We start from the raw sequence: 26,589 nt of genomic DNA on the forward strand, positions 1-26,589 counted from the left end.
TTTTGCAGTTGGAGAAATTAAACATTTGACTTGGTGTTTGTTACAATTGGCTATGTTCAATTGGCTCAAGAAGGAAAATGAAGTGATTAGAAATGATTCTGCTGAAGGACATGGATGGTTGCACCATTATCACTGATGGAGCAAAAGAAGCCAGAGGATCGTTTGTCTCATCAGGACTCATCATCATCATCCCTCTGGGCCACGGACGTAGAAAAGCTTCACGGCGATGCATTTACAGAAATGCCTGTTGAAATAATCCAGTCAGAATAAAAGTGGTGCGATCCCCAGAGGTCGACATGTTGATTAGTGACGTTTTTTGTTTTTTAAATTTGAGACATGTTCGCAGTCGGGGCCCACCGGGACTGAAATTAGTGGCAGCTTTAAAATCGAATGCATCTGTTGTCTGTTGTGGCTCGGCAGTTAGTAGCTTAGCGATGTGTTTGGATTTTTTCCCCCTTGCGCTGTTATTTTGTTGTTAAGGATGTGGTCAGAGCTGAGGTGACACTGACAGGCCGAGGGTGTGGTTCAGTCAGCGTTTAGCTCCACTGCTCAGACATGCATGGGCTCAAACTCAACGGGCCCAATGCATGGATGGTAGGTGGGACTGAGCGCCACCTCGACTGCTGCTGCTGCTGCTGTGGTTTCAGACGTAGAAAAAAAGTCAAATTAAAGGTGGGATAAACGCCGACTTGAAGCCGATCCCCTTATAGCTTCATTGCAAAACCAGACTTGTGGTTTCAAACCTTGAAAATTAGCAAAAAAAATGGCGGCGAAACAGACTCTGTCCTGGAACGGGGTTTTATTTTGAAAAGAAAACAAGTGAGGGAAAAAGTGGTATCCATGCTGCTGATTGGAGGAGGGAGGTGTCGTGTGTAAACGTACCATAATGTTTTTTGGGTTGTTTTTTTTATATGCAGAAACCACAAAGGGAAGGATTTTTACTTACACTGATTCTGTGTGGTGGGGTTTTTTTTTTTGCATTGCGTTAACTTTTCCATCATGCAAACATCTACTACGTCTGCAGAGATACTCCACAGATTCACCTTGACACTGGTCTCTTTGTTGCAGCAGCAGCAGCAGCTTCTGTTTCGACCTCGTTCACCCCAACGCTGCAGCAGCACACAAAAAAAAAACAAATGAATGTTAACCACAACACTTAGAGGTGGATTAAAACACAGGACGCAAGGTGGTATCCTCTAATTTTCACATTTCATGCCCATATCAGGAGACGATTACAGGGCCGGCTGTTTTAGAGGCTTCAGCTAAAAATATAGAAGGGTGAAAATAAGAAATGGAAATGGGCTGTGAAAGAGTCTTTTATTAAATTTAAACTTGTCAGTGTTGAGCTATGGTTAAGTATTTTCATACTTCTGTGTGTTATTAACAGTTTGTGCTTCATTGTGGTTGTCACTGTTAGGATACAGCTTGTTGTGAATATGAGGTTTGACCTGTTGAATATACGATACACTACAGGTTTTTCATTGACATAATTGGTGTTTTACACAAGTTTTTTCCCCTTAAACCTGGCATGAGACATGTACCATGATGGTACAGCGGCTTTTTCTTCTAATTTTAGCAAAAAAAAAACATTTGAAAAGTCCCATTCAGGCCATTTTATTTTGATATTCCAGCATTTATACTTATACTTACATGTATAATTATATTATACAGCATGCAATAAGTGTTTCTGAAAAGCAATATCTTATTTTTTCTCAAATATAGAATCAATAATTCAAAAGAAAAAAAAGGAGAAAACCAATCATGACATGAACACTTCAACCTAAACCACAAACAAGCTGTTATGCACAAAACTCTTAGTGTGAAAATCGCATTTTAAAAGGTCAGATTTTATTTCTGCTTCTGTAAAATCTGCTAAATCGTCACCTGGTCTGTTTCTTTCCTCAGGTGACAGAGGAGAACGAGGGTTGAAGGGGGAGAAGGGAGATCGAGGAGACCGAGGAGAGAAAACAGGTGAGAGTCCAGCTCAGAGGGAAAATACCCTGTCCTCCTCAGCTGCAGCTACATCAGTTAACAGTCAGACACATTGTTAATCAGTCAGCTCTGATTAACAGTGTGTCTTATTGCACCTTTATACACCTGAAATAACTACCAGAAACTGATGCACAAACATGAACTCTGCACCTGTGTCAACCTGCTTCAGACACATTTAAAATCGATTTATGATGTTTTCGAAGTTGGGAATGATGCAGGTTTCTTTAAGAGACGTTCACAGGCTAGAGCAGAGCTAGATACATTTCAGTGTAATTTCAATTAGCGCAAAAGTAACATTTGTACTCGTCCATTTTGAGAGAACATTTCAAGAGAAGTGCTGAACAACAACAACAGCAACACACTGCAGAGCTGAAAATGACTTCCTGTTAGAAATGCCAAGTCCCTTCGTTAACATGCTGCTGCCAGCAGGAAGTGGAAGCTCTGAGCTTGTAAGATGACCACACACACACACACACACACACACACACACACACACACACGTGCGAGTGCGGAGTCAGTAAATCCAGTTTGGTTAAACAGTAAATGTACCATGGGCTGCTAAAAGATTCTCCAGTAAAATTAAATGTTTATAGACTTCGTTGAGGAAAGTATGTTGACAACTCATGTTACAGTCATATTACCACTAATTGCCATTATAACACACTGCAGTTTATAGTTTTCCCATCGTCCTCTATTACTAAGGGGTTTTAGTATGAATAGTAAAAAAAAAAAAAAAAAAAGATGATTGATGAGCAATGTGGTAAACAAAACTGATTAACTGGAACAGTCTGTAGCTACAAGTGCTTATATATATTATTTATATATATATTTATATTTTATATATTTATATATATATATATATATATATATATATATATAAAAAAATTCAATAGTTGTTAAATAGTATAAGGAAAAACAGGAATAGTCAAAACAACTTTGAGATAAGTACTAAAACAAAATCACTTGAATAAGGTATATTGAGACTATAGTTTTTAATGTACTTTTTTGTTGTTAAATCAATAAGAACATGTGATATTTTAAGGCCATCATACAATGTTATCGACAGTCTTAGGACTCTGTGTACAGCAGGTACAGAAGCTGTCAAAATAAATAGCATTTTTACATGAATTGCAGTAATGTTAAAGTACAATGTGGCATGAAATACAGGACTATATTGTTTCTATGTACTTAGATGTACTTAGTTACTTAGGTAGGACACATTTAAACTATTTCAGACACCTGCTGTATACGTATATATTATATTTATATAAGCCCATGGCCCATTTAAACTGTTTTAAAAACTTAAGACCACATAGTTTAGGTATGAGCAGCATCAAATAAAACAGCACAGTTTAGGTTTGATTCATGCACCCTGATATTTAGGTATATTTTAGCCACTTCCTGTCCAGCTGCACAGTCAATGTACAGAATATTCCACCGAGGCACCGCTGCTGTAACACGACGAGCGCATACATCAGTGCATGTGATCCAAAACCAATAGTTGGTAATAGAGAATCACAAATTTATGAGCTGGTGACTTTATGGGCTTCATACGTCTCTGTTCCACCTGCCGTTCCTCAGCGCAGGACTGTGGCCGAGTTTAAAGGATCAGTGGATCTGCTTTTCCTTTCAACGTATTCTCACGGTTTCCGACACATGACGAACAACCACATGGCTCGGGCTACATCAAAAGGACTTGAAAGGCCGTGTGTCGTGCGGTGGTAAACTGAAACCTCATACATAACCAACAATCTGGAGTCAGGTACACAGAAAGAAAAACCATTAATGCCCCCTTGGAAAACCACAGAAATTTATCTGCCTTTTGTTTCATCATCATGGCTGTCGTTCCTTGCGATGAGCGATGTCGCGGTGTTCGTCAAACAGAGTAGACGTCGACCATGTGAATGTGGTTTCTTCTGCCCATTACAGAACCGTCAGAGAACGGTTCTTTCCTCACATCATTTACAAGACGCGCATGTTTGATGTTTCAGAGAAAGTAGGACGACGGAGCGAGACCACATGCTGTCGACTGTCAGAAGTGTCAAAGCGCCAAAGCGCCATGCCACGCAACTTTTCTGTCACAAATCTTATCGTTTGATGCACGACTTGGGATCTTTTTACGCTTCAAAGCTTACGGTGCATACCTGCGCTGCCAGAGTGAGACCTCAGAAGTTTGGGTCTGTGGGAAAAAGTGCACATTCACCCCACACATGTTGGGCATTAACAGAAAATTAATCTGCCATTCAGGACGTTATGTCACTGAAAGGATCAGATTCCTCAGCTCTGGTTAAAGGCCTATAGCAGCAGCAGCAGCAACAACTGGAGCCCAGATCTGTAGAGAGCAGGACAGAAACATGGAGACTTTCATCTTTGCTAAATAGCCTAGTTTTTCTTTTGTTGGGTCTGGATTGATGCTGACTCTAATTGACAGTGAAGTCTCACCAGAAAAGTCGCAAGAAGCACACTCAAAGGAAAAAAGATGAATTACAAATTAGACCACAATGAAAAGAAAATAGTGCCAGACACTGAAACAGATGAAAATGTGTACTTCTACGATGTAGTTACTACTGTGCCTTACAGATTACTGTGTCGAGTGCAGTGTTAATCAATATTTCTGATATCCGAAAAGTGCATTTTCTTCTAGTGTCTCTGATAAAACTCAAGTATATTCAAGTAAAAACAAAGTTTATGTGGTCATGAGTCAAACATAGGCCTATAGTTATTGATCCAAATCTGTCTGGCTCAGATGTAGCATGAATACAGTTTACTATGATAACAATATAAATTTTCAACAGCACATGAGACAAAAACACAGACTGTATCAGTTTTAGTTAGAAATGACAACCAGTTTTGCACGGTTAGACATAAATTAGCCCAGAAACCTGTCATGCTGTCATAAAAGTAGCACAAATTTTACATAAAAAGGACGGATAATGTTCGCCAAATACGCTCTGAGTAGAGTTTCTCTTCGCTATGATCCAAAAATTCCCAACTAGACAGAAAATCACACAGCAGCGGACAGCCGTGACGACTAACGTATTAGCCGGAGCTAGCTGCGGTTAGGGTAAAAAAGTTGGTTTTGTGTCTCTCTGGCTGACTTTTTAAACTTTTCTATTATTTTAAAACAAGAGTCTCATAACTGGGATCTTGTGCATTTTATTGATGGGCTTACACATGTGATATTTTGTGAAAAGTTGTCTAGAAATTGGCATCATCACCTATTGATTAGCTTAGTTCTTGTATTGCGGTGTAAAGTTGGCTTAACCGCTGTCTCAGGAAAAATGTACCTGCAGAAACTTGTTTGTATTTTCAAGTAGTTTCAAGTAACTATGTTTTCATTCTTGATGTTGAAAGAGTCTGTATTATTTTTGCAATCATTGGCTGAAGCTGCTGGGGTTTAAACCTCTTCAATTGCAACACAAAAGGGCAGCTAGCGTTGGCCGAAACTCTGAAAGCATCCAGGCTCAGTATTCACAAAGTTAGTGGAATATGCAGTGACGGCTGGTATCAATGGGCTAGTGGGGCTAAGCCCTCCCTGCATTACACAACAAAAGATGAGGAAAAAATATTATATATAGCCTATATTATATTCTCTAAATAACATACAAAAGATTGTTCTAAGTCTTAGTAAAATCGGAACTGGCAATAATATTAAATAGTTTCAAGAAAAACACAGGATATCTCTAAATGAGCTAATTTTAATCAGCCCCAGCTCACCGAGTCTGCTCTCATTCATTTTCCGACTGTGGATGATTGACAGGTGCCATGTCCCGCCCTCGCCATTGACCGACTGTTGGGGCTTGTCAGTGCCCGATCCGTACCCGGAACACGATCCGTTCCAGCGCTTCTGCGCATGCGCCGTTTTACGGCATTAGCTTCAAAGCTATGCTAACTGATAGCCTAGCAGTAGAGCAGCTAAAAGTCCGCCGTAGCGTTGTTAAAACGTCACTTTATTAATTTTAAATATTTTTTCATGCGAGAAAGTCACAGTTTAGAGTCCTAATCTGTGGTCAGTTTATCCAACTGACGTCTGTTTGGAAGTTTGCTCCGGTTTTGGGAGAAGTGCAGAGCTAGCTGGGAGCAGAGCTGGGAGCATAGCTGGGAGTAGCCACCGGGAGCTAACGTTAGCTCGCTGTTCGGCTCATCTCAGAGGCAGCAGCCGGCCGGCTGAGGGGATCGAACCTGTGATCGACCGGTCACCCAGACGTCGTCATGCCGGTGGAGAAAGCGAGCAGATTAATTTATGGTCTCATTGATTAGTTTGTGTAAATGAAAAGTGAAGCTTAAGGAGGAGCTGGTCAGAGGAGCAGTGCTGACTTGCTGCTGTCTGTATGTGCAGAAATCACCACATTTACATCAATAAATAAATGTTTTACAATTAACTGATCGGTCTACATTACATTTAATTTAATCAGAAATAGAACAGAGGGGAATTCGTTGCGACGTGCTTGTGTTTTTCCTCATAGAACGTCTCTGTTTTCATCCATATCCGCGGTGTCTGCCGTAAACTAAAAGATGGAGGGAGTGCGCATGTGCGTGCGCATGCGCAGAAGCGTCCTGGAACGGATCGTGTTCCGGGTACGGATCGGGCACTGACAGGGCTAATTTCATTCAGCCCACAGGCCGAGCGGTTCTGACCAATCAGCAGCGGGCTGACGCAGGGTCAGTGATTGACAGGCATCATGTCCCGCCCCCTTGATTCACTTGTCATTGGGGCTAATTTCATTTAGCCCAACACCGCTGTTTTCAGACCAATGACAGGAACCGGAGGAGAAGTTGTGTTGTTGTGGGAGGGAGAAGACAGAAACAGTGGCGCTAGGCGCTAGCATCACAGGTAGCATTACTTTACTGCTCTAAACTGTCTTTGCTAACATGAACGAAGTGGAGAATCTAGTTTCTAAACTCACCGGGAGCACCAGACTTAAATGACATGGCGATAACAGACCAGAAAGGCCGTCGATATGAGCTGCATATATCGTCTTTTTTATTTATTTATTTATTTATTTTTTAATTGAGCAATATAGTCGGGTGTGTGTGCGTGCGTGCGTGTGTGTGTGTGTAAGTGTTTGTGTGTGTGTGTGTGTGTGTGTGTGCGCGCGCGTGTGTGTGTGTGTGCGTGCGTGCGTGCGTGCGTGAGAGAGGGAGAGAGAGAGAGACTGTGTGTGTATGTGTGAGATAACCAGGTGAAGGTTTTTTTTGTTGTTTTGGACTAGACCCTTACTTAATGCAGTGTGTAGGCCTAGTTAGTTGCTATACTTTTGTGAGATGGGATAACCCTAACTTTTAGCTTTATTAGCCCACCCAACTAATTTGACCACCAGCCGCCACTGGGAATATGTAATCTTCAAATAAGTTAATAATGTGTCCTTAGACGTTTGTGGTCTAGTTAGCTGGACGTGCTAACAGTTGCTGCTGACATTAGCTGACGTAAATCAACCCATTAGCTTAGCAACAGCGAGGGCCAGAGTCCAAATAAACACAATTTGTCCATTATGATTCCTAAACTTAGTTTTCTCACGGATACAAAACTTGTAAGGAAACACCTAATTTGTTTTTCATATTTCAGCCATTGCAAAGTTTTGAGTAATTTTAACTTGGCAGTGAACATATTGTAAGAAAGGCAGTGAAGCATGCACACACACACACACACACACACACACACACACTTATTCGCTGACAGTTTGATAGTCCAGCTCAAGGGTCCAGCAGTAAGTACAGTGGGTTTAATGTTTGACAGGTTGTTTTTACAGTCCACCTTCGCAGCTACAGAGATCCAGATATAAATGTTTTCAACTCTGGACTTTAATGAGAAATTTATTTTCGCCCTGGGACTCAGCCTCATGATAAAACCATGTTACTATTATTATGTTTTCTTTGTGTCGCCAACATCAGTGCAGAGGAACAGAGTCAAAGAGATCGGTCGTTATTTAATATTTTTCAGTTTTCAGTTTTGTTGATATACCCGTTGCTTTCTCAGTTTTTATTTTTATTCACATTTAATTTGCTGAATCCAATTATCTGTGGATGGGTTAGAACAGAGCCGCCCCACTCCCCCACAGCGCCGTGTAATTTAATTTTCTTCATTTCTGATTTCATACACACACACACAGTTAAACGAACACACATGAGGAAACACACACACACACACACTGGAGCCGAAGAGGTGAATCAGTCGTTTTATTTACAGTTTCATCAGACCCAGTTTGACTCTTTTATGGGATTTTACATGGTGTTAATTAGTGAACATTACTGAGCCGAGCTAGGTGTTTCCCTCTGCTTCCAGTCTTGATGCTAAGCTAAGCTAACTGGCTGCTGAAGCCCGCCCAGACAGATAGGCCTACAAGCATGTTTCCCATATTGCAAAAACTATTGCTTTGAATTTTTTAATTGAATGAAGATCATAGGCTATAGAAGCACTAAAGATTGTGGTTGTGCTTGTAAACCAACTTTGCAAAGAGACAAAGTAAGATTCAGCAGAAGAAAACAATTGAACAAAAAGCGTGACCGTCCGACAGTAACATCAGGGTTTCAAGGCGAATGTTTTACAAACAGATGGAGTTAGTTAGCTGTTGTCCCGATGCCATTTGGTCCGGTCCGATCCAGACCCTCCCTGCCTGCCAGATAGACATTAGTAATACACGATCACTCTATATTCTGGCTTTCTTCAGGTACTGACACTCTGGTTTTGTGCATGCAGCTCGCCCGGCCTGCGAGGCTTGAACCACTTGGACGACCACCAACACTTGGAGCTCATTTATCTATTTTTTTTTTCTCTCTGGACAAAAACAGTCGTTATAACTTTCGCCACTCGCATTAATTTCACTTACTTTCGCAGAAAAGGTACAAGGTCTGTTGTGAAATGTCAAGAATTAGGGAGTGCTTCTTTAGCTGATGGTGAACTGCTTTGCTCACCGTCCAAAGTGAACATGAGAGCTCTGTGCAAGTCAAGGGAGTAGGATTACTGACGTTTTACTTAAAGAAGTATTTGTTTTGATTCCTGACACTTTTCTCCTTGGACATCACTGTTCACAACTCTGAAAAAGCCATCAACTACGTAAAAGTAAGGTCTTAGCGGTTGGGTGGAGACAGCTATTTGAGGCTAATTTTCCGCCAATTCCTTTTTTGCAATCCAAAAATGAAATTGGTGGGTATGACGTGTTGACATTTTATGGTGGCCAGTTTGGAAGCGTGCATGAAGAACCAAACAGTGTGCTGCCTTCAAGTACGCCTACTTAGCCAAAGAGTTTAGAGTCATGGTTTTATAAGAGCGTAACGGTTAACCAGGCGACCAGATGTCCTTGGCAAACACCTCGAGTAACAAGTTTGGTCAATGGTTTTGGAGTGTAAACTAAACCAAAAAGATAATTATTAGGACATAGCTGCTAAGAGCTCTGCTGTAGCAGTATTTGTGCTGGTTTTTTAAGAGGAAAAATATTCGGCTTGTGAACTATGTGTGAAAAACAGTTTTTATTCCACATCACAGTTCGGCTTGTTTTGGTTTTCTGGAAGGAACTTGGACAAGGAAAGCAGAAGTAGGCCTATCTCAAAGGCGTGTGCCAGTAGTAGGCTATAAGGAGTATTAAGTTTGGCAGCAGTTCTTATTTTTATCCTAAATAATAGCCAGAAAAAAAAGGTTTTATTTTGGTTTTTCTCTGGAAAGGACAATTGAATAACTCAGAATCCATAAAGCTGAGGCACTCCACAGTATTTGTGGAAGTACTGGTTTTGTCAGCCTCAATGTTTTGAGGTTTCAGATTTAGTCGACCCGCAAGTGTCCGACTGTATTAAGTAATTTCAATAGTCAGATATATATATTATAGCACCAGCAAATCTATCTCTTACACTTCTGTTGTGTTTTTGGTTTTTGGGAAAGCTACAAAAAAGAGACATCAGCCATCAAAACCTTAAATGCTTCTTATAGCTCAACTATACAGCACATCGCCTCAAATCTGAAACTTGTTGACCTGCTGTACCACGTTAGGATTTGCAAATGTTTAGATGATGTTCCCATGCTGTCTGAGTTTAGCAAACAGTCAGTTTCTGTTTCTGTTCCCACCTCCTCGATGAAAGCCGTCTATGTCCAAATTGCCAAATTTTTCAAGGAAAAAAAAGTCAAAACACGTATTTTGGCTTCTCTGGTATTATCCAACGGGTTTAGACTAAACTTTATGAGCCTGGGAAGTTGGAAAAAGTTTCAGCCCATAATTAGAGGAGTGTGTAATTCTTCAGTTCATTTCAAAGCATGAAAGTCACCGAAATTGTGGATGAGAGGTTTCCACCTAACAACATACTAGCAGGAGGGTCGCTGCTGGACTGTGTTGTTCCTGCTGCAGTGTCATCTCACATCGCAGCTACATGAATCTTCAGTAAATTGATTCACTTTAACGTTCTCATATCGTTTCTGCCTGATTTCTACAGTTTTCTGGCAAAATAAATCAAGTGCACTCCCACCGGAGGGGAAATAACTCCGACGTGTCGCAGTCCAACTTCGTGGCAGAGATATGAATGTGTGTTTAGTTTTGCTTGTATGGTTCCGATTAGGTCTGAAGTCGACATGTTCTGCCTCCGTCCAGAAGCCTCCCTCCTCTCCACCTTCCACCTCCTCCTCCCTTTTCTTCTTCTCCCCAGAGTCTCTCATTTGCACAGTGGGAAGCTCCAGGCACTTTACAAGGCAGAGGAGGAATGAAGGGCCGAGAGAGAAAAAGATGAATAGAGTGAGATAGACACGTGAGAAAGTAGTGAGTAATGTCTCAGTGGTATTTCGACATGTGCGCTAGGATTAGAAGAATAAATAGGACTGATAACGGTCAGTCAGTCAGTCAGCCTGGCTTTTGTCATGGGTCAATAAAAGATAATCTGAGAGGTGATTTAATAATAAGAAAATCATGTAGATTTTTAAATACTCCCAAGCTACTGAACTGCTGCTTCATAAAAACACATTTTTTCTTATTAAGTTACTTTAATGGCTATAAACCCAACTCTTTCATAAAGTTTCATTCGAACTGTCACTGTTTTATATTTGATTGATTTATCTGCATGTCTAATCACATGATAATTAAGATTAATTATACTTTGGTCCCAAAATTGCTTTAGTGTGTCTGCAGTTCAATCACGTGACCATCAGGGGGCGACTCCTTTGGATGCAACAAGTTGTCCGATAGTATGGAAGTCAATGAGAAAATGACCAAACTTCTCACCTGGTTTATTGCAACATCAATTGTTTCCACATTGCGTTTTTGGTGTTAATCGCTAGTTTAAAGTCTTCTTCAATACAATATGATGTTTATGCTTCAAATTATGGTCCCATTTAAGATCAAATAGGCAATAAAGCAGAGTTAGTTGTAGGGCGGGGTTACCATTTGACTGACACCTAGGGACACATCAATCCAGAGAGACATTAACACAGCGAACAGTGAACTTAAGCTTGGTTGCATTATTTGATTTTCAAGTTGGAACCATCATCTTAGAGATGTTTATTACAGTCTGAGTTGTCAAATTCAGCCTCTGTGTGAGAAGATGGTAAATAAATGTGAAGTGAGCGGACACATGCACTCCCTATTCCCACCTCTGTAGACACAGAGACTCGTACAACACTGCACTATAGCCAGTGACCACATACAGACACAAATATGATTGAATTAATGTATTTTTTGCTCTTTTAGCTGACATTATCTGGGACGGTCTGTATACAGATGCAGCAAAGACAAAGCAAAACTAAGCAGCACCACAATAAAAACATATTTAGAAGAAGAAGTCAAGTGTGTGGACAGACTTCCAGTTTTCATCCAACTTCATTCTGATGAGTGAACAAATAGTTTAAACATCTGTTTGAGGTAATTGAGTATTCAATTACTCATCCCTCTGTGTGTGCACTGTTCAATAACGCTGCTCTTCTGTCTCTCAGTCGTCTGAAGGAAGAAAAAAAAGCAGCAGCAGCAGCAGGAGACAGAAAAACATCTAATTTCTGGTTTTAATTTACTGGCTTTCTGCAGGAATATGATACAAACATACGCAGCAGATATGATAGTATAATGTTATGGTAGATATTAAATTATGATGGGCTAGTGAGTGCAAATAACTTGAGTGTATAATGAGAGTTAAATGGTACACGGTTAAAGTTTATGATGGTCTGATGAGACCAATATCCTGTCTAGATAATGTGTCTGGCTTCACTCCGCAGCACTTTGTCAACAGCCTCAGTCGGTGCGTGTCTTGACACCGAGGAGCCGTCCAGTGTGTGTGCATGCGCGCGTGTGTGTGTGTCTGTGTTTACCTCTCTTTTTCATTTCCTCTCTGCCCTCCGAGAGGTGATAAATCAAGTCAATTATAAGTGCAGCTGCTACATAGTTTGAGGAATACGAGATGCACTGTCTCTGCTTCCATGAAGCTTCTGCCTAAACACACACACACGCATCCTTAATTCTGATTATACAGCAGTTTTTATAGTCTTATTGTTATGACTGTAACGCCCCTGAGCAAGGCACTCTAGGCCTTTTACCAGCAAACTCTATCCCTACCCTATCTCTGCAGGTAGTAGGTGTTTAAATAGTTATTGTAACTAACAATGATGAGCTTGTTCAAAAACACGACAAAGAAGATGCACCTGCAGTATTTCTGTTCCTTTCCTCCTTTGTTTACACTGCAAAAACTCCAAATCTTACCAATAATATTTGTCTTATTTTTAGTCAAAATATAATTTCTAGTCAAAACAAATCTCATTATACTTGTTTTTAGACACTTTTTACTTCTTTTAAGCATATTTTCACTTGAAATAAGTAGAAAAATTTGATAGTGGAGCAAGTTTTTCTTTCTTATTACAAGCACAAAAAACCTGCTTTCACTGGCAGATTTTTCTACTAAATTTGTTTGAAACAAGTGAAAATGATCAAAACAAGTACATTTTTAGGTGATGAGTCTTATTTTAAGTGGAAAGAGATTAGTTTTGACTAGAAATTAGACATTTTGACAAGAAATAAGACAAATATTCTTGGTAAGATTTTGGGTTTTTGCAGTGTACACTATTTGCTTTTGTATCTTTGATGCTGCAAGTGCAGTAACTCATTGTTACTGTCCTTCTTTTGAACTTTCAGCCTGTTCCTGCTGGCAACAACCTCTGAGCTAGCATCGCTGAAGAGCGCAGGTGTTGATGAGTAATATTAACAACAATAAACTTTATTTATAGAGCACCATTCATGACATAAATTGCGGCTCAAAATATTTCACATGCAAGTTCCACAGCAACAGAAATCAATTAGACAGTAAGAAGCAATGAAATCAATCATCAGAGTAATAAAATCATGGGGCGAGGGAGTGAAGTCAGGGGAAATAAAAACAACCAGTTTAATAATCAATTAAAAACTAGGTCATAATGAGTCTGATGACCTGATTCCTCTTTATTTGTTGCGATCATCAGGTCTCATCATCGTTATTTGTCCAGTTCTTTGTTTTATGAGCGAACACCTGCAACCTGAGTGATGAAGCCTCATCATCATCATGACCTGCAGCTGTGCTTTGTGTTGCGTTCACTGCCATCGGGCTAACACGCTTCTGCAGAACATTCACACGCACGCACACACATCGTCACTGAGTTTATTTTTAGCACCGAGACTCTTATTTTCCAGTTTCCACCCATCTTGCCTCTTCATTTCTTTCTTCACCTCTTCCAAACTCTCTTCTCTTATTTCAGTATTTCTTTACATCACTTTAAATCACATTTTCTGACACACCTCTTGTTACATCTCATCTACAGTTTCTCTTTTTGATTTAACGTGAAGTCGTCTCATAAAATTTCATCTACATTTTTATGGTCACACTTTTACTGTTGGTTCACATCCTCTGATCTTTTTTTTTTCATTTTTTATTATAATTATTTATTTCATCCCCTGTTCTCATCTCATCTGCCTCCTCCTTAAATCCCCTCGATGTTTTAAATGCAGCTGCTTGTTTCCATCCTCCAGTTAAGGTAACAGGATAAACACTTACAGATGCAAACAGTGAAGTGCCAAAGCAGGAAGTTATGAATTTCTCTGCGCTGTCAGGTTTATTTGATTAATGCAGAACTGTAGGTCAACTAATGAAAAATTATTGAATACAACTTCAAAACCTACATTTTTTTTAACCTCACAGTTTTTTTTATGAAGGAGTATAGAGGAGGGAGGCATGGAGAAGGAAAATGTAACTTTATTTATTTTTCCTTTTTGACTGTTTCTCTGGTTTATGTAAGAAAAAAAAATATCTGGAGCTTCATGTCAAAAACAGTTCCATTCATCTCAGTTTGTCTTCATATTGGTTCGATTTACAGAGCTTCATTAAACTCATAAACACTCACAATGAAAGTAATCTGCTCAGTGTGAGTTCAAAGCCGTGCCAGTTTAATGCCAGATAAAAGACTCATGTGTTCCTTCAACGTCGTCATGCTGGCATAAATAATGAAGACTCCAGTTTTCCTGTTCGCTAATGCGGCGATGTTCCCGTTTGCAAACACGTTAAGTGGTAGAAACAAATGTGCATGAATGTTTACTTGAATACACAGATTTTTCTATGTGTTTATGTGTGTGTGTGTGTGTGTGTTTGTGTGTCTGTCTGTCGTTGTTGCAGTGGAGGAGACCCTGGTGAGGTTGGTGAACGGGTCGGGGCCTCACGAAGGCCGCGTGGAGGTTTTCCACGAGCGTCGATGGGGCACGGTGTGTGACGACGTGTGGGATAAGAAGGACGGAGACGTGGTGTGTAGGATGCTGGGATACCGAGGAGCGGCGGAGGTCCACAAGACCGGGCGCTTCGGACAGGGTAACAAAAATAAATGAAAAAACTCTGCACACACACACACACACACACACACACACACACACACACACGTTACTTCACTGCACCTGCAAACTACACACACTCTTCCACTGAGCTGAGGTCTGGTCCGTCCTACAGTCTTCACAGTCAGCTCAGGTGCAGCGCACTCATGTTGTTCATGAGGTTACACAGTAAAAACAAAGTCTAAGAATGAACAGGAACAACATGCAGAGTCCTGAATTAAAGGTTTAGTCTGTTCAGATGTTTTTATTGGTGCTTTAGGTGCTTTATTTTATATGTATATGAGACACAGTTCCATCCAGATCTATAATGTTAGTTAAGTTAACCACAAACCCACATCATTATGTAAAATCTACCAATAATGCCATTATATAGCTCCTCTAGATAATCATGCATCCAGATATTTGTATGAAGCCTTCACAACAGGGTTTTCTGTAACTATAACCTTCACTGATCACATCACTATGATCAAATCATGTGGCCGATTCCAGATGTTGCAGCATGAAAAACAAAGTCAGGAGGAGAGTTACCGTCAACCTCGGTCGAAAGTTTTGGTTTCAAACTTTCTATCACCTTTTGTTTGAATCCGATCGACCAAGTTTAAACACATTTTGTGTGTTTTTATGTCTGACATGTTGATACAGCTCGTCAAAATGAATTTAAAAAACAGTTTTAAAAAAAGAAAAGAAATGAAAAGCCTTAAACCACCAAGAGGTCACTTATTACGTTCAAAATGTTCAGTTTCTCTCCGCTCATCAGTCTTTATTCTTGTCCATCACAGCAGCATCATCAGGGATTGATGGCAGATTCACTCTGCAGCAGGAGAACGAGCTCTAACGCACACTAGAAGGAGAAAATCACAAAAAACAAAACTTGTTTTACTTGATGTTATTTGTTTCTATTTTTGGTCAGAGTTATGTTATTGTCACTGGATTAGAAAAATGTTCAAGGAAGCTTCTGTGACTCAGAAGTGTCCTTTACCAAGACACTGAGGTCCAGAGCTCCGGCAGACAAACTGTACAGATATAAAAGGAAGTTGCTCTGAAGTTACAGTTCATACCAGATATTTAACATTTAGTCTCAGTTTTTTAAATCCTTTCATGCTCTGACAAACAGCAGGTTAAAACTGTAAGACTTTAAGTGCAGCTCAGTGTGTTTTACATTGAGAGTCACAACTGGAAAAGGACGAAAGAGAAAATCGGACAGTTTAAATAAGATTACAGGTCCTGGAAGAGTTTCCAAAACTGTCACTACTTCATCAATGCTAATTTACTTTAAAATGCCTGATGAGAAGAGTGCGTGTGACTGTATGGCATCTTAGATTGACTGCACATGCGTAGAAACATCGCAGCAGCTGCAGCACAAGACGTTTATCCTCTTTTTTTATCATGAGGAAGTTTCCAGTATCTGATTTTTATATCTTGTAGACATGAACAGGACTAAACGAAGCTCTGGGTCTTGAGATATTAAATTGAAAATCATGCAAAAATGAGCAAATAATAATATTTTTTCCTACTACTGTATGTACAGCAGGAAATTAATGAAGCCTTATTTCCCACAGTAGGCCTACATACTGTATCCATGGGGTGAAATTTACCGATGGAAGCACTTGTGATTTTTACAAACTCCGCTGTTTTTCACCGTCAACTGGTATTATTTAAACAGTGCCCTGAAAAGCTGCAGGGATTAATATTAAGGTTTTTATGAGGAACGCCATGAGAGCCAGATGTCGTCAAAACGGGAGTCTCGCGGGTCATATCCATCTCCCTCTTTCTCTCTCTCCCTCTTTTTTATATTTTATTTCATTCACCAGTCGACCTTACATCACTCAGCCTCTGTCCAGGACGAGTTGTTACCAATACGTCTGGAAAATCAGGGGAAAACACGCCTTTGTTCCAGGGGACGACCTCCAGACAACAGCGGTGACCAGCATCACGGCTGGATTCAATTTAAAACTAAAAATCTGGAATTCAAATTTATATTTTTTCAGATGACTCATTCACCTTTTTGATTTTCTTTTCTTTCTTTCTTTTTTTCGTTGTTTAACTTTTACAGCTTCATAATAAGATCTTTGAAGAGATTTCAGGGCATTTTTTTTTAGACAGGAGAGAAGAGAACACACTGTACCACAGAGAGTACCAGACCCGGACGCCATGCACCAGCTAATGACACCAGACCTAATAACACCACAGCTTCGTATATATTACACTGGTGGCAGGGATAGTTTGATGTGCCGAGACAGAGTTGTTTTCAAGGCAAATGCAGAGACTGCTTGCCGAAAAACTGCCTCCAAAGGGAATGTGCATCAGCGATTTTGCATGAATTTACCTCTAAAACAACTCTGTCTTGTAACGTTCTGTTATTATCTCATAGCGTGGTGAATGTGCAGGTCACAACTTGTCCACCAGAGCGTTTTGGAGTTGTTGGATTGTGTATTTGATGAGTTTGATGAGGGAAACCAAGAAATCCCATTAGCCTCCGTAGCGTAGCTCTGAGCAGCTTGCAGCTCTGCTCCGCCGTTCTAAAAATAGCTTGCACCAACAATTAAAGGTAACGAACCTACTACTAAAACTATAGGAATTATGGCAATGGGCCAATTTGCCAAAATGTTGAACTATCCCTTTAAATTCATGAATATCGAAACTAGTGTTGTGGTCAAGACCTCCTAACCCGAGACCAAACCAATGCAAGACCATTTTCAAGACCATTTTCAAGACCATTACTGTATTCAATACCAGTACAGATAATAACCATGTGGCTTGATATTCACATGATTCCTCCTCAGCTAAAAAGAAAAGATCATTTTAAATAAAATGTATATCATATTTAATGTTTGGATTAAAATGAACAACACAACACAGAACCTGCTGAAGTCTCCTCCCACTGTTGACACTGGTGACACCAAGTTTACAGATGGTTACATACATACATATACTTTTGTAGAACAATTTTAATTATCTTAAAGTTACTGAATTACATTACATGAACCAAATTGAGCAAGTTTGTGGTTAAAATGTCACTGCAGCTGTGGTCTTGAATGGTCTTGAGGAAAAAATCCCTTGAAGACCTGGAAGACGAGCACCAATCATAAATGCTTTATTTTATACAGTACGTATATGAGACACAGTTCCAACCAGATCTATAATGAAGTTAACCACAAACCCACATCATTATGTAAAATCTACCAATAATGCCATTATACAGTATAGCTCCTCTAGATAATCATGCATCCAGATATTTGTATGAAGCCTTCACAACAGGGTTTTCTATAACTATAACCTTCACTGATCACATCACTATGATCAAATCATGTGGCCGATTCCAGATGTTGCAGCATGAAAAACAAAGTCAGGAGGAGAGTTACCGTCAACCTCGGTTGAAAGTTTTGGTTTCAAACTTTCTATCACCTTTTGTTTGAATCCGATCGACCAAGTTCAAACATATTTTGTGTGTTTTTATGTCTGACATGTTGATACAGCTCGTCAAAATGAATTTTAACAAACAATTTAAAAAGCCAAGAGGTCACTTATTACATTCAAAATGTTCAGTTTCTCTCCGCTCATCAGTCTGGGTCTATACTCGTGTGCCCTTCAGTTGCCTATTTTAGTCAAAAGGAGCTGCACTAATCCTCAGTGTTTTTGCTTGAGCTGCACCAACGTCCGCCTCCTGAGCTCACTGTTCTCCGAGGAGTCCAACTCAATGACATCGTAGTCTGCTCTGCAAAGGTGAGCATCGACTTGTATTTCCCATAACCAGGAGCGAAACACCAGAGTTTGTCTGACCTCATAATCAGTGAGGAGACGCAGACGTCAACCCTCCAGGAGAATCGGATACTGTTGGATAGAAAAAAGGCGACTTTTACAAAACCCAGAACTGATTTTCTGCAGACCAGCTTCTTCTTTCTTTTTTTTTCTTTTTTTTTCGTTAAGCCTCATTTGCAAACAGACTCAACAACAGAGTCTTAATCCTCCTCCTCGTTGTCCCGAAACTGAGGAAACTCTTGTCTAAACTGTGTCTGGGTGTGACCCTCCAATCACGGTGATTTAGTGACTCAACACTGTGTTTGTGAGAAGCGTCACGAACGTGGCATCGTGAAACCTCGGCCTGTGAGATCCAGAGTAAACGGTCTATAAGCCCTGTGAAGCAGAACAGCTGCTGCTCATGTACAACAACAATGTACCTCTGAATCCATATGGACACGTGTGTGACGTTTCACGCTGCTTTTAAATCCGTTAAATCCGCAGCCTGTGCCTCTTTGTTATATGTAACATCTGGGATCGAAGTAGGTGGTTTTGGTGATTTTTGCTTCTTTTATTCAGATATCGGCCTTTAAAGAGGAACTATGCAGGATTTTTACCTCAACTATACTACATTTTTACCTTAATTAAACAGATTTGGAGTAATTGTGATGGTTAAATAAATGACTACACGACACAAACTCGCCCCGTAACCCGTAATCTCTTGTTTATGACAGATTAAACTACACAAATATACACATTGTAACATCGTATATGATAAATAACGTTATCCACTGCTACATAGATTGATTTCTCGCCGGCTTTGTTGAAAACAAATGCACATGGTCGAGAGGAGGGTTAGCAAAACAGAGGAAAAGCGACCGGACTTGCATATTTCCCCTTTAAATGCAACGTTTTTGGTCAAATGATGCAGAAATATGAGGCAGGTTTTGTTGTAGAAGAACAAGAGAAAGAAGAAGAGTCCTTCCTCTTTCTCTTCCTGGGGTTTCTCAGCCAAGAGTCCAGGGGCGAGGGTGTGTCACATGTCCTGCCAGTTTTTTCTTTTCTTCTCAAGCTGATTCTGGATTTTGGTTATGAAAACAGAACTGACCTAAATTTTATTTCACCAGAGAGTTTGTGTCCAACGATGATCTAAAGTCATCAAATCTTTTATACTGAGATTTTCTTTTTATGTGTTGCTGCTCCACTTGAGCTTTGAAAGAGTAAAAAACACAGAAACGAGCCAAAAAAAAAAAAAGAAAGAAAGAAACTGGCAGCACCAGGTCTCTAAACCCGGGCCGTGTCCACACTTATTTCATGCAGCACATGTTCCAAACTTAAAAAGACAAAGTGTCGGTGCCATCGAGCCGGTGCTGCACCAAGAGCTACACTTTTTCTTTTTTTTTCTCGCTACCGACTGGGACTCGATTTATTTTGGACGGATCTTTGAAAAAACTTTCTTCCTCCAACACGACATAAAACACATCGAGGAAGGAAACGGGGTCTAACACGGTCCCAATGAGAGGTTTTGGAAAACGTTTGACGGCGCTGTCTGTGGTCTGTTTCACTTGAGCTGTGAATTGTGAAAGAAAAGTATGAAAATAAATTATGAAGCTGATGAAGCTTGAAAAGTAGAAATAACTTTTGATTTTGATTCATATTCGAGGCTCAAACCTGTCAATGAACTGACGACAGTGATGTAGTGGTGATGTCTCTTCTTCCCTCTGAGGTGAAGACCAACACTAAATCACATGGAGCAGCTGCACTTTGAGGACAAAACACAGATTTTTTTTTTCAGTCTTTATTAATCATTTTTGTCTTTTTAGATTTATGAAGTGAAAGAGAGTCTTGTTTTGTCTGATCAACGATCCAAAACCTAAAAATGTGGAATTAACTTCCATGTAAATACGACAGAAAAGCATCAGCTCTCAGATTTGAGAAGCTGCAGCCTGTAAATGTTTCAAATTCTTACTTATTTGTCAACAATATCTTCATTTATTTGTGTTTTTTCATCTTTTCTGACCTGTTTCTTGTTGTTTTCTGGTCTTTTTCGCTGTCGTTTCACTGCCTTTCTTACAAGAAATCCAACATTTCATCTCAAACAGAAGCTCCAATCTCCAAATTCCCAACCACACCACCACCACCCTCTGACTCTGGTGGGACGGTTGGTGTCCAATCAGACCCCCGTCCCCTCTGGTCCTACAGTGACAATGTTTTAAGTACAAAAAGAGTCTTGATTTGTCCAATCAACAATCTAAATCCCATTAAAGATGGTTTTACTTCCATGTAAATATGACAGAAAAGCATCAAACTCTCATATTTGAGAAGCTGCAGCCGCTAAATGTTTGAGAATTCTGCTTATTTGTCAATAATTTCATTCTTTGTAGACTTTTTGCACCTTTTTATTGTTGTTTTTTCATCTTTTCTGACCTGTTTCTTGCTGTTTTCTGACCTCTTTTGCTGTCGTTTCGCTGCTTTCCTTACAAGAAATCCAAACAGAAGCTCTGATCTCCTTCAGTATCCATGATCCAAAGTCCCAACTGCACCACCACCACCACCCTCTGACTCTGGTGGGACGGTCAGTGTCCAATCAGACCCCCTCCCCATCCCCCCTCTGGTGCTTCAGTGATGCTGACAGCTCCACACACACCTGAGGGATTAACAGCTGTGATTTAGAGCCGAGCGACGGAGACGACAGCTTCTATCTCCGCACTTACAAGGCTCCAGATGCTGCTTTAAAGGCCTCACATGCGACTCAGCTTCTCTCTCTCTCTCTTCTCTTACCTACAGGACATAAACCCCTTTTAGCTCCGACTCCTTTAAAGTGGAGAATCAGCATCTGAGTGCAACCAAATGTCGTCCGTCCGGCCGGCCGGCCTCGCTCTTATTCCCTCGCAGCTGAGTGGTTTCTCCTTCGAGCATCTGAAAACTGTTGCAAAACCAAAGTGTATACAGGACTCCAGTGATTCTGCTTTTTACAAACAGGAACTAAAGTTTATTGCGAAAAACAATACAGCCAAAGAAGTCTCTGCTTACCAGCTGGGAATGCGTTTTTTATCACCGGATATCATATTATCTGATCAACAATTCTGCGAGGAAGAAGCACAGGGAGTACTCGAAGGCTCGAACCCTTCAGTCCTAATGATGAACTGTGGTGTGATATCAGGTTGTGACACCGTTTGGCCCCGAAACCTTGAAAACATCTTAAAACTCTGGCTTCAAATCCTCGACGAGTTAATCCAGTGTCACGAGCTCATCGTCCGTTTCACAGAGCAGCTGAAAAAGCTTCGTTACTTTGGTTAATTAATGATGACGTGACTAGACTGCGTTTACATCCCACAACATGAAGAGCAAGTCAGGATTCGTCAGTGGGTTCAGGATGTGGTGTTTACTTTGTGTTTTTAAGTTTAAGAGTTTATCTAGTTTATGATTCACTGTGTGATGATTAAATAAAAAACTCCACGTATCTCTTTGGCTCCGGTTACATCGTTTCGACTGCGTGCATGAGCGCAGACGAGTCAAAGTGATGCCTTGACGAGCCATCAGAGAGAGAGAGAGAGGGAGGAGGGGAGAGGGGGCGGAGCTTGGACGGCTGCCGTTCAAGTCCAGATGTGACTTCTTTATTTATTTTTTTATTTATCTATTTATTTCTTATTCTATTTCCCAATATAATCTTGTGATTGATTATCTTTTAAAATAATAAAAATGCCTTTGGAGATCACACTTCACCTGTCTGCACATGAAGGCTACTGCACCGCTGGATCGCAGCACCTTTTAGTCTCAGAAAGTGAATTTGTGAACCTGTTTGCACGTGTTTTTTAAGAGAAAGGCGGGAAAAGGGGCCAAAAAACAAACAAAAAAGGTAGAAAATTTAAAAAAAAAAATGAAAACATGAGAAAAGCAAGCTCTCAGATCAATCTAGCAAACTTCTTCCTGCATCCCCACAGCTCCAACTTCAGTTCAGTTAAAGGGATAGTTCACCCAAAATTCAAATTTCACTCATTATCTACTCACCCTCATGTCGACTAAGAGCTGTGAGAATTTTCAGAGTCTCACTTTTCTTCGTCCAAAAAGACACACCAAAAAACATCCAAATACCTCCATACTGCTCGTCTGTAATGTCCCTCTTGTATTGAAGCCCCGACATAAGAAATTGTTCCAAAAGAAATTAAATAAGTCTATATTTTAAGCTTGTTTGTAGCGGAAGCTCCCAGTGTCTCTGTTCACTGCTCTTCCTGTGTCCAGGAACAATTTCTCATGTCGGGGCTTCAATACAAGAGGGACATTACAGACGAGCAGTATGGAGGTATTGGGATATTTTTTGGTGTGTCTTTTTGGACGAAGAAAGTTGGTATCCATTGACAACCATTATATGGACAAATACTGCTGCGCGGACCCCCCCCACCCGTAACTCAGAGAAGGCACGGAGGACTCTGAAAATTCTCACAGCTCTTAGTCGAAATGAGGGAGTAGATAATGAGTGAAATTTGAATTTTGGGTGAACTATCCCTTTAACCTTAAATTGTCCATTCTTGTAACCTTCTCCCGTCTTTCTGTTGCAGGAACCGGTCTGATCTGGATGGACGACGTGGCGTGCGCGGGGACCGAGGACACCATCCACCAGTGTAACTTCTCCGGCTGGGGCAAAACCAACTGCGGCCACGTGGAGGACGCCGGCGTGACCTGCAGCGTCTGACCATAGATATACAGACCTTCTCCTCCTTCTCCTCCTTCTCCACGAACGGCGCCTTGAACTTTTAAAAAAGAAGAAAAAAAAAAAAGCTACAACAAAGTGTAACAACATTGTTTTGTTTTTTTAAGAAGTTCACCACTAAACGTGTGAGCGTTTGAGCCACGAGACTGAAACCGTGGAGCTGATGAACCTGCACATATTTCTCTTTTAAAAGACTTTGAGAAGGACGATGATCGTCGTCGCACGTCGGGTCTGAGTCACGGAGCTCCTCCGTCTGCAACGAAGGGTCAGAGGTCACGTTTTATAGGAGCAGAGTGAAGTCGCCTGGGGTCGGTTTGCCGTTTTGTGTGGAGTCAAACTGACCCAACAACTTAATCGTCATTTTTATCATCACCACCAACACCCGAGAGCCTTCGCTTGTCCAGCTGTCGTGCGGAGCTGAAACGGCACATAACGAGACTGACGAGACTGTGTCATCGATGAACTTTGAACTTGTTGTTTTGATTTTTGTTTTTTTGTTTTTTCCATTTACAGGCAGCTGCTCTTCTCAGTATTATGTAGGAATGGCTTTTGCTAAGCATACCACAGTGTTGCCTTAATCATATCTATCGTGTAGCGTTTGCTCAGTAAGCGTCCGTTTGGTGATTTGCAGAGTTGAAATCTCATCAGTTATCGGCTCCTCTCAGTCTTTTATAGACGTGTGTCCCACAATTTCACTGTTTGCTGCTCTCATGTCGTCATTTTTGGCCACAACAAGCGGTTTGTTTTCACCGAGAAAGCCCCTAAAAACACTCACTGTAGCTACAGCACCTGACCGGCAGACAGAGAGCAGCTGGTGAACATCGTGGAGCGTTGAGCAGCTGAAGAGCCAGATATTTCCCTCAGGAGACAGGAGAGTGGATATTGGATTTACATTCATCAGATGGGGAGAAACCTGACTCCCAATAAATGGTAATGTTGCTCTGTGACTGCTCCGATGTGTAAATATGCAACTGCACATGATTATCAGGCCCCAAAGTTTAAAAAACAACCTCATCCGTTATTGCAACATTTTATTTTGCTCAAAGTGAAGTTTTGTTTACGCTCCTTGTTTCCTCACTTACACAGCTGAGGTGCAAATTCAGGTTTTTAAAAACACAGGTTAGGACCAAGACTGTGGATCTCACATGTGTACGATACAAACAAAACAGGACCCACTCATTAAAATGTTGCTCCACAGCATGACTAGTCGTAAAAAAAAACCTCAAAATATTTGATTTGTGTTTGATTGCAAATAAATCAAACATTTTTATTTGTACAAATCGAACCCTAAAGGTTTATTTTTAGGCGTTTAATAATGGAAAAATACGCTGCGTAATGCAAATGTAACTTTATTACACATGAACCAAAAGCAATGGCACATACTGTATTTTCCAGACACCCTCGAAGGCCTCGCTGCATTTGACATAAAACTTGATTAAAACTACGAGTCAGGCCGAAAGCCCAGTTTAACAGAATGTGTGTTAATCACATAGTGGTGTTAATGGTGTAATCTGCGTTAACACATTATTATCGCATTAACTTTGACAGCTCTGATTATTACGCAAATCTGCTGATTTATGTTGGTCTCATTGTTTCAGCCTGTGATGAACCCGCTGCATAAAAGTCCCAGAGCGGCTAAAAGAAGAAGAAGACTGAAAAATTGGATTTATAATCATCAGGTGGGCTATAACACGACTTCAGATGAAAGGCTAACGACGCTCCGATGTGTAAACGACTTTAAACTTTAACAGCTTCATAAAGAGAAGATGATGAGGTTGTTTTTTCTCGACACGTCCTCATCTTTTTAACCTGCAAATCACCAAGTCGGTGCCGCTTACTGTTATGAAAGGGGGGTAACAAAAATAAATAATGATAAAAAAAATCTGCATCTAACAGATTTTTGGAAGCAGTTAACAGACACTTGAGTTGACAGATGAAGCAATTATAAAGAAGAGAGAACAGATGAGTATAAACAGATGGATGCATGGACGCCTGCCCTGCACAATTTATAACAGTGGGTCTGTCAGTGTTTACTGCCAAAACTCGGGTTGTTTCAGCACTAACACACACACACATACACACACATACATGCACCAAACCAACCATAACATAGAAGCTTTTTCTTTCTTTCTGAGTTTTATTCCTCTCTCAGGGGGGTTTAATCTTTATAGCTGCTCTCAAATCCAAAAAGGCTGGTACTGTACCTCCCAAGTGTCCTGGCTCAGAGAATCCACCAAGGCCGCGGGATAAAATATACATATATATAGGAACCTGTCTCTTTCTCCCCCCGGTCGTGTTTTATATTGGAAGAGCATGAGGGAGGAAAAACATTTTTAGTGCATCTTAAAATTTGGCAAACTACAACAAGTCTGAAACGTCTCCCCCATGGGCTGTAGTTGAATTCCCTTTGCTTCCATAATCTGCAGTGAAACCCCGTCCCGTGTAAGCTGTCCCACTTAAAACAAATCCCAAAGAGTCTGGCCCACTAACTTTCTTTTTTTTCTCTCTCTTCTTTTTTTTTATGAAATCGAATCTGCAAAGATGATGATGATTGAATTTTCATGTCCAAGTGAGAGGAGAGAGGAACGTTTTGGATATAAATTTTGACTTCTCATGGCACCGCAGCCAGAAATGACTTTTTCTATGCGTGTAAAAAGCGCCTGTGTGTCGGCCGACGTCGTTTCTGTTTCAAAACCAACCACCACGACGCTGCCACAGAGGGAGACAAATTGTTAAAAGTAGAGTCGAGGTGGGGGTGGGGGGGTAGCAGAGGGAAAATGAGGTGAGAAACCAGACTCAATTGACTCGAAATATTAAAAAAAAAACTGCAGCAGCAACAGCAGAGGAGGGAATTGTGGGTAACATGTTTTCCTTGTGTATCATAATAGATGATCGGATGAGTCACTCAGCTGCTCGTTTAAAAACAAAAAATCATGTGATGAAGTCACTTCTGGTTCAGAAAACTGTGATGTCTGCATCACCGCACTATTTTATGTTTTATTTCATGCACAGTTAAAACTCTAATACCCAGTAATGATCCAGATTGACGACTCTTTTGGCCACCAGGAAGCTAATTACTAGTCATCACCCTTAATGCTGACAGCTGGGACTTAATGACACCAACACTATGGTATGTGACTGTTTGAACAATCCCAGTTGAATGTTGCATATTATAGCCATTGAAAGTATTAGTGAATGAATCAATAAGGGCTTCAGCTTCTCCGATTGTGAAGATGTCCTGTTTTTATTTGTCTCATGTGATCATAAACTGAATATTAGGATGTTAGGATTAAAAGAAAGAACGTGTTTCACTGTTTTATAGACCAAATGTTTGAGATATTA

At 40.5% G+C, this 26,589-nt stretch overlaps 1 protein-coding gene across 1 annotated transcript in view; it reads left to right on the forward strand.

Annotated features, from left to right (window-relative positions):
* scara5 (scavenger receptor class A, member 5 (putative)) overlaps positions 1-25,692 on the forward strand; it is a 113,065-nt gene extending 87,373 nt beyond the window's left edge. Inside the window, exons 10-12 of the mRNA XM_085770345.1 lie at positions 1,906-1,971; positions 14,590-14,778; positions 23,096-25,692. Of these exons, the coding sequence (XP_085626471.1) occupies positions 1,906-1,971; positions 14,590-14,778; positions 23,096-23,229 (389 nt within the window). The 3' untranslated portion in view covers positions 23,230-25,692. The remainder of the gene's footprint in view (positions 1-1,905; positions 1,972-14,589; positions 14,779-23,095) is intronic.
* Positions 25,693-26,589: the final 897 nt, after the last annotated feature.

The sequence above is a fragment of the Trachurus japonicus genome, chromosome 24 (assembly GCF_045865225.1).
Source record: "Trachurus japonicus isolate A0001 chromosome 24, Traja_1.0".
NCBI lineage: Eukaryota > Metazoa > Chordata > Actinopteri > Carangiformes > Carangidae > Trachurus > Trachurus japonicus.